This window comes from Gossypium arboreum, chromosome 6 (genome assembly GCF_025698485.1).
Source record: "Gossypium arboreum isolate Shixiya-1 chromosome 6, ASM2569848v2, whole genome shotgun sequence".
Classification (NCBI taxonomy): Eukaryota; Viridiplantae; Streptophyta; class Magnoliopsida; order Malvales; family Malvaceae; genus Gossypium; species Gossypium arboreum.
In genome coordinates this window covers 6,023,572-6,032,907 of record NC_069075.1, presented here as the reverse complement: position 1 = coordinate 6,032,907, position 9,336 = coordinate 6,023,572, and the positions used below count along the sequence as shown (strand labels likewise).

General features: G+C 33.9%; 1 protein-coding gene across 1 annotated transcript; it reads right to left on the bottom strand.

Moving 5' to 3' along the window:
* Window positions 1–1,247: 1,247 nt before the first annotated feature.
* LOC108486242 (heat shock 70 kDa protein 17-like) lies at window positions 1,248–9,020 on the bottom strand. The gene is made up of 14 exons (XM_017790193.2): window positions 8,001–9,020; window positions 6,883–7,115; window positions 5,980–6,139; window positions 5,551–5,796; window positions 5,311–5,447; window positions 4,662–5,001; window positions 4,366–4,527; window positions 4,040–4,114; window positions 3,864–3,964; window positions 3,670–3,739; window positions 3,432–3,488; window positions 3,275–3,336; window positions 1,968–2,040; window positions 1,248–1,859 (listed from the first exon to the last, which is right to left on the bottom strand). Exons 1-14 carry the CDS (start codon window positions 8,748–8,750, stop codon window positions 1,665–1,667), a joined length of 2,661 nt encoding a protein of 886 aa, XP_017645682.1. The 5' UTR covers window positions 8,751–9,020; the 3' UTR covers window positions 1,248–1,664.
* Between the last annotated feature and the right edge of the window lie 316 nt (window positions 9,021–9,336).

Here is a 9,336-nt window from a genome sequence, read left to right as displayed (position 1 = left end):
ATTTACACGTTGTGTAATTTATTTTTTCCACAGTTTTACTTTTTTGTGACATTAAAGATTACTTTTAAAAGAACAAGAAAAAAAATTTTATTATCTTGGATTTTGGAGTGTTTCTATTTTTGTATATTTTCAATCAAATTTAACGATAAATTTATTTTTTAGCTTTTTAGATGAAATGACTACTATAAAATAAAATCTCTAAAAGAGATCAAATTAGACAATATGTAAATGTTGAGGTAAAATTTTTAGAATTAAGAATACGTTGACACATTGTATAAATATTAAGGATTAAAATTATTATTATATCAATTTTAAAATATATTACTCCGAAAACAAATTTACTAATATTTGAGTTATTACTTATCTAGTTTACTAAAAGGTAAAATTATAAATAAACATGAATTTAATAGAATTTTTAATAAAGTTTACATTTTATAACAAATTTACATTTTAAAATTTAAAAATAGAAAGACTGAATTTTGAATATAAAATATATTTAAACCTGGAAAAGTCAAGATTTAGGTGAAAGTTTGGAGATTTAAAAGTATTTGAGTTTTTTTTTTTTTCCCAATCTCAAATTTAGGATTTTCGAAGCTTTTGAATTTTTGAATTTGTTGATTGATGGCATGGGACCAACATACAGAACCGGGAAAAAGGAAGAAGTGAGTTACAGGGTTTAATTGAATATTTAATTTTAGTTATTAAATTCAATTATCACGCTGTACATTTATATACACACACTACCAGTAAGCCCTAGGGTTAGGGTTTTCCAATCTATTTCAGCTTTGCATTTATTATGTTGCACTGCAACATTTTATAGGTGAAGATGTGTTTTAAGTTCTTCCTTTCTTTCCCATAAAGAAATTGTGTTCTTTTTTTTTTTTTATTAAACTTATTTTTAAGGTTTCAATGGATTCCATTCAACGACTCTCTATCTCTATTTTTTTATATAAAAAATTCAATGATTGACACAATTACATCATTTTTTAAATATTATACTATAAAATTTAACAAATAAAATTAATAATATTAATAATTAAATTTGAAATTTGAAACTTACAAGCTATATTCCTAATTTACACATAAAATATATAGAAATGAGTACAAGAATTATTTTTTTAAAAAACTTAATTTACAAAAATATATAAATATATAGAAATTTATAGTATATTTTAATCATTAAAAATAGTGTATACGTAAAATTTAAGTTCATTCATACGATGAATGGCTCATTCAACCAAGCAATGTAGTCCAACATAACAAAATATGTAATATCAAAAAGGGGAGTTTGGAGTGTCAATTAACTCCATAAAGTAACCATTTCGCACCCAAATGCGTAACAACTTTTTAACTTAATTCCAAAGAAGTTTGGTTCAGGCATCACATTCTTCTATCAATCTATTTATCTATCTATCGTTTCGTTCCATTTTTTTTTTTTTTTATAAAATTGTAGTGGTAGTTCATTTCCATAACAAAATTCCCTAACATCGTTTAGATAGACTACCAAGAAATGCTCCTTTGCCTATCACCGTTGCCGATGGAGGGAACCGAAAACCCATCAGCAAAACTGCCTTTCAACCACTTGGATGCTACCCTCAATCTCTAGTTACTGAAAGGCTGATAATTTAGTTAAAAAGAGTCTTGCTTGTTGTGTTAAAAACAGATTATAACTCGTCGTGTGGCTCGGATCCTCCTTTTACTTTTTCGTTGGTTGAGCTATCTGAGTCCCCCACGGGTTTGTCATTTTCGGAGGTATCCTTCTCAGAACTGGTTGTGTTCTCTGATTTGCTCTCGGTTTCATTCTTTACGGGCTTCTCGACTTTAGGTTTTGGCTTCGGAATTCTCTTGACACTTGCAGCCTAAACCAATAGCAATATATTAAACACAAGCTAGGCGCATTTAAGCAAACTACCAAGTAAAAGTATCGTTTTCTTCTGGCATTGATCAACTAGAACAGGCAGCAATACCTTGTCTTGCAAATTGAACACCTTCTCGTATACTTCTTCAGATGTGAAAACAGGTGTGCTGTATCCAGACGTCCTGGACAAAGGTTGACATGATAGTTGTCAAATTGAACATGTAAGAAAGGTTCAAATGCAGGATTAAAAGAGAACCATGACAACAAACATATGTTTTACTCAGAGCATGTGACTAAAATATCGGGACCATTAAGTTTGGGATCAAGAAAAGCAAATATTCAATAATAAAAAGGCCCCAAGTAATGATTTGAATGTTTAGCATAAAAGAAACCAGTTCCAGAAAACTATAAGAACTCAAAACAAAATCATCTATGGGGGAGAAAGAAGATCAGAAAAGGCATGGCATCATTAAGGGCTATGTTACTTGGACTCTGATATGAGTTGGTTATAGGGGAATATGGTGTCATCAATTATTTTTCAAGATTTCCATAATTTTGGAAGGTCGATGAAGGATCATATCCTCATATCCTATACCTACAACGAGACATGGATTGGACTGTTTAGCATAAAAGAAACCAGTTCCAGAAAACTATAAGAACTCAAAACAAAATAATCTACGGGGGAGAAAGAAGATCAGAAAAGGCATGGCATCATTAAGGGCTATGTTACTTGGACTCTGATATGAGTTGGTTATAGGGGAATATGGTGTCATCAATTATTTTTCAAGATTTCCATAATTTTGGAAGGTCGATGAAGGATCATATCCTCATATCCTATACCTACAAAGAGACATGGATTGGACATGGCTACTAAAAGAAAAGTGAAATGGATATGGATGCTTCAAGAAAAATAAAATCAGAGAAATACAGATTAAGGGTCCACAAGGGCGAGCACACAAAACGAGTCATAACTGGGCAGGGTCATCACTCAGCATAACCATATTATCATAAATGAGCTAAACAGGTCCCTCCTTGGCACTGATCTTACAATGGGAGGAGCCAAGTCTGGCTCCTGCGGGCCAAATCATATGAGGAAAATCCTTGTATCTTCTAACCCAAAAATCCTTGTATCTTCATTAAATTCAAAAATGAAAAAAAAAAAAACGCTAACTTTAATGACATTAATAATTCAAAAATAATAGAAGTTATTATGATGTCTGTCACTTTTACTTTCTCAGTTTTCTTTTGCCATAAAAGGTACCTTTTCCTATTTTATCTTTCACCTATGCAGATGATCTATATAATACTTTAGAGGGAGATCAGTGTATGCACATAAAAATATAAATTTCTAAAGATCCAAGATCTCACTGTGCTATATGAATGACTTCAAACATAATACTAAGAGCAATAACTTACTTCTTTTGCTCTGCCTCCTTCTCATCCAACCAAGTCTTCAACTTGTCCATACTGGTCGACAACTGAAAAGCAAAATGTTTATACGTTTTTGCCACAGCTTAAGCAGATACCTAATCTAGAAAATATCACAAAGAGAATTTCAAAAGTGAACAAATACCTCGTCTATTCTTTCTTTCGGCAGCCAGGGTTTTTCTGTCTCCCACCCATGAATAGTCTACACAGATACCCACAAAAGTAAATATCCATATATCAGTTAACTAAATCTTTTTGTCTCAAAGATGATGGTCTTTTGATAGATGGGTCTGAATTCTGATTTATTAAGGCATAACAACTACATAAAACCTTATAGGTAACATTTAGTAGAAAGCATGCCACAGATAAACAATCTGATGTACCTGTTTCAAGTCAGAGAGATATTGTCGAGCAACTTCTACTGCTTCTGGCCGTGCAGTCAACTCCTTAAATCTACACATTAGTTAGTCATAGAAATTGTTTCAGTCCACCATTAAGCCCTTTTAATGGAAAATTATTCAGATTATATTGCCACATTTAAAAAAGAAAAAATAATCCCAAGAAAAAAAGAGGATACCGGAAAAATATTGGATCAGCTGTTGTTTTTAATGAATTTAGACGATCTTGAAACTCCGAGGCATTCGCATCTTCACCATCAGTATACAACCATTCTTGAACCTGAAAAAAGAATGCTCTATGCTTAGTTTTTATGAGTGAACTTACTAAAACAATCTCTGAAAAGATGGTACTCACCTCATCAAGCTTTTTGATAACAGATTGGCGTTCATCATTTGAAGATACTTTTTCAAAGTCTTCAGATGTTTCAAGCTGAAAATAATACAAAACATATTACTAAAACTGAATTTGTTCTTTAAAAGAAAGACTGTATGCCGCAGACAAATGAAAAACTCATACAATTGACCAGACAGTGAAAAATTAGATAAAGTGCAGAAACTAAAACAATTTCCGTATGCAGAAAATCTGAAAAAAGGGGGAGACGTAACTCAAAAAACATCCATCATGACAGAAAGCAAATATAACAGCTAAATAAAATTAAACAGAAAAACAAAAAACCACACCTTCTCTTTCGTAGCATATATATATTCTTCAAGGTTATTTTTTAACTCTGCTGTTCTTCTTCGCTCTGCATCCTTCTTGTCCAATGCTTCCAATCTATGTTTAGATTCAGCCATAGATTCTTTTGAAAAAGGCATTCCAGGTCCTGTTGTTTTCTCCACTATCTGCAGAGAAAAGAAAATGGGAAGAGGGATAAGATAAAAAAGCAACAGTAATGAGCTAATACAAAAAAATATATATTCTAGCAAAAGCAAGGCAAATAATCGCATGTAACTAAATGTTCCAACATTGTGTGCACCTTCAGTGGAATTTTGAAGGTCCGCTTCTTTAGTTTTCTTTCTGTACCAAGATCCGTTGTACTTGGTTCTTCAACAGTACTGTTAGACCCAGTACTAACTCCGCCATCTGACTCTGAGTTACTGTTACTTTCTTCAGAAGTACTATTAGTACCATTGTCAACAGAAGCATTGGGGGAAGCACTGGTTGTGTTCTCTACAGTCAAATTCTTTTTAGGAACTTCTATCCATTCTGTTATTTGGATAACAGCATCTGCTTGATCCAAAGAAAGAATTCCACTTCTACTAAGAGAGAAATGCAAGTTTGTTTTGATGGGAGCAGACAAATTCCTTGATAAGTACCTGCATAAGGCAGATAACAAAACACCTTCGATTATTTCTTGCAGAAGTAGTAAAATAAAATTATAATAAACCATTAAGTAAGTTTTTTCTATGAATTAATTCATAATGTCTCCATAACTGATAAGTTCACATTTGACCCTCACCCTCCCAACCAAAAAGTATGAGGTCTTTCCTAAGTCATTTTCATTTGTTTCAAATGTTATGATACCAGATCTTTTATACAGTCTCAAAATCCCCTTCAAAAGAAACTAAACCAAACTATTAACACCAAATCATTGCAAGGTGACAAAGATCTGCATAGATCCTTACTTCTCAGCTGTATCTGTTAAACCAGACACCGCATAGTGAGCAAATACAGGAGAGGCTATCCCTGGAGGTAAAAGATCTTCACGATCGTAGGCAAGAAATACTTCAAAATCTTTACCGTGATTAATGGACTTGAAAATCTGTAAATGAAAAATCAGGCATTACCATTAGTAAAACTACTAAGAAGATAAGTACTCCTTTTAAACCATACCTCTACAAGGGTTCAAACAACACATGTTTTACCTTGCTGGGAAGTTTTTTCATCCTTGGAACAAGTAAAAGCCTGGTCACCTCATCTTTTGAGAGATCAGCCCCATCTAATTCAACAACAAAACCATAGGAGGAACCATCAACCATCCCCAGCTTACGATTCAACTTAATTCCATCACTTAAATTTGCAGCATGTAGTGCAGAACCAAGAACGATAGCTTCATCAGCATCGAGATGTTTGTCTAGATCTTTCCTTCCAAAATATTCCTGGAGTGTAGCCTGTTAAGGAAAACAGAAACAAGAATAAAATTTTATACCACACCTCCTCATGTATAAAAATGTGAACCTTCGACAAAAATGCAACTAGGTAATTCTACATAAAATAAGTAAACCTTCTTTCTTTCAATTCTTTTTAATGATTTGTTTCTGCACATATGCAACAGGGGAAAATGTAGAACAAACCTGCAACTTTGGAACTCTAGTAGCACCTCCAATCAGCTCCACAGCATATATATCATCAGCTTTAAGACCTGAATGCTTAAGCACTTCTTTTACAGGTACAAGAGATTTATCCCAAAGATCTGCACAGAGCTCTTCAAACTTCTCACGAGTTATGGTGCTCCTGAAGGGAAGAAAGAACAAAAAAGCAAATTCAGACAAGCACAAGCACAAGCATAGCACCCAAAGATTACCACAAATTCCAGATAATGTTCAAATTTATTTTCTCTGTGATTGTGTGACGAAATCATTGCATGACGCCTACAGACCCTTTCTAGCTTAAAATTTTGTTGTTCATTTAATTTTCTCTATTTTATTTAATATTCAAATTATGAAGTATCCATAAATATAGACACCTAGCTGTCCACTAACATTTATTTGATAAGAAAAAGCAAAACAATTTATAACTTCTAAGGACAGGATGAGAATGAATGGGTAAAGAACAATTAATAGATTTTTTTATCATTTTTGCGAACTCCACAGAAATGATGATATTTCCTAAAGGAATGATCTAAGGCCCTAAAGGGGAAGGTCGAAGAGAGCAATATCTATAAATTGTTCGCAGATTCTTACATGATATCCTGGAATTAATAAGATAAAAATATGAAACAAGTTAGAAGAGAATACAGAAAACTAGAAGATGCAAATGTTGATCCCAGAAGTACTCAAGCAGTTAAGACTAGTCAACAGTTTTAGAGAAACAGTAAACATCTCAATCCTTGGCTTCAATCATAAGTTTTTTTTCTAAGAGGAATATGAAACAAAGTCATACTCAATCTCAAGTTTTTCTATCATGGATAAGAAATATACAAATCCATACATAAGCATGTACCTAGAATTAGATAAGATGATTTAAAGGCTACATACCTGAAATCCCGATCATCATAGAGGGATTCAACAGATATTGGAGCTGCTGTATTTGCACTTAAAATTTCTTTTGTACGCTTAACCTGTTTCTTCAACTTAGCCATTGCCTTGGGATGCTTCCTCACATCGACCCCATTTCCAACTTGTTTATTGAACTCATCTGCAAAATACTCCACCAGCCGTAATTCCATGTTCTGTCCTCCTAATTCTGAGTCCCATCTAACATCCTTCACCTGAAAAAGATGTTAAATGTCAACGAACATGGAAACAATATCCAGATATGGTATGATGAGACATTTAACTGTGAGACCAGATTGGAATAATAGGCAACAGCTGGTTATCAGAAGAGTAAATCCAAAGTCCATTCGATATTGTCCTAGGAAGAAAGCAGATGCAGGAGCAGTCCTCCTTTTGGAACAACTATCAGTAGAAAAGCATTTTAAAAAGTGGTTAAAAGGTTCTTGTTCAGTGGAAATATAAGTCAGCAAGAAAGAAATTGTGGATTACAGTGATGAAATTACAGCATTACTAAATCTTTTACCAACTTTCAGTAAGTTTAAGCTCAACCAGACCCATTCTTCTCAGCATGGAAGGTATTGATGCAGTCAACGAAAAGCCTTATAAAAGAATAAAGATTCGTTCCTAATGTCAAATAAAAGAATAGACTACTGGATCCGTTAGAAACAGCGAAGCTTTTAAGAGAAACCTAAGCTTTTAGCATCTTGGTATTTCTAATCATAGAATTGTTAACAGAAAAAAGAAATCAATGATCAATCCAATTCACTGATTTGATTACAGACTATCAATCAAATTCTATTGATTAAAAGAATAAAACTAATGATCTTATCTAATTCATCGATTTAATTACAGTTTACCAATTATCCTCTATTGATTAACAGAATAAAGAATCAATGATCAATCTAATTCACTGAATTACAGGTTATCAACAATCAGATTTCAATTCCTAACAATTGCATTCATGACAAACCCTATAACTCATTAACATATCACCAACACTAACACTAAGAGATTTCTAGTTGGATGCTTAACAGTTTAAAGGCGATAGCAAAAGTAGGTTCCATATACGTTTTAAAATTGTAAAGTTTTTTGCTTTTTACCTGAAATTGGTTGACAGAAACAGTTTTCCCGAACTCCTTCGCATTATAAGCAGAATAAAAAATAAGAGCTGCATAAGTACTACTCGAACCCATATCATACAAAATCACATGTCTCGACTCATTCGAGAAATCTTTATCGATCCCATACTGTAATGCCGCCCCCGAATGCTCGTTTATCAGCGAAATGACGTTTATTCCGGCCATTTCCGCCGCCTTCAACAACCCTTTCCTCTCCGCCTGTCCAAAATACGGCGGCACCGAAATTACCGCATCTTTAACCGTCACTTTAGAATGAAACTCCGCCAAATTCGACGCGTACTTCAAAATCATCCCCAACAACTCCTCAACGGAGTAACTAACGTCGCTCGAAACTCGAATCTTGGCAGCGCCTCTAGAATCTTCAACTACATCAAACGGAAGGTACATTGAATCGGCGGAGCGCTTGACGTCTTGATAGGGCTTCCCAATCATGTCTCGAAGATTAGAGAACACTTTGTCGGGATAACGAGCAACGATCCCGGCGGCTTCTTCACCGAGCAAGCGAGTCTCCGATTGGAATGCGACCAACGCTGGGGATTTCCGCTTGGACATCTCGTTGATGGCTATGGTGATCGGACTTTGGCCAGGTTTCAGGTTCACGACGGCCACTTTTAGCCATTCTGAACCTAGATCTATGCTTGAAACAGCCGACTCCGACCTAATTAGGAATAACGATAGCAGGGATAAGAATATCCCTAATCGGAATAGCATATTCTTCCTCAAAAGTATTGCTTACAATTTTTTTTGTTCTAAAGTAATTTGAGAGAAGACTTCAGAGAAGAGACGAAGGTTCTTGACGCAGTGAGTCAGGGAGGGGCTGCTGCAGATCGAGTTCTGGTTATTTATACAGTAAGCTGACTAGGGAGTGTGTTTGACGTGGAGAGTGTAAATGTCCTATAAAAAGAAGCCACGTGGAATAACTGGCACGTGGCAATTTTTTAGCTGCTTAGATGTGTTGTGTTTTCGTGTCCATTACTTGGTCGTTTGCGGGTTCTTTGGGCAAATTCACCTTTTAATTTCACACCTTATAAAATAAATATCCTCAAAAATAAAATAAAATAAACTTTTTTTTTCATTTTCAATAGAAACTTTCATACTAAATTTATTCTTTTAAAACAAGTTTCATATCTATTATAAGAAGATCATCTCTATCCCTTTCTAGCGAGAGAATGATAAATAAGATTTTTCTTTTTAATTTTTAGCTTTTTCCTACTGACAAAAAGGGTAGGAACAACGTAAAATCATAGTTTCATACAATCTTCTCTTATTATAAAGTGAAATTAAAGTTATATATTAT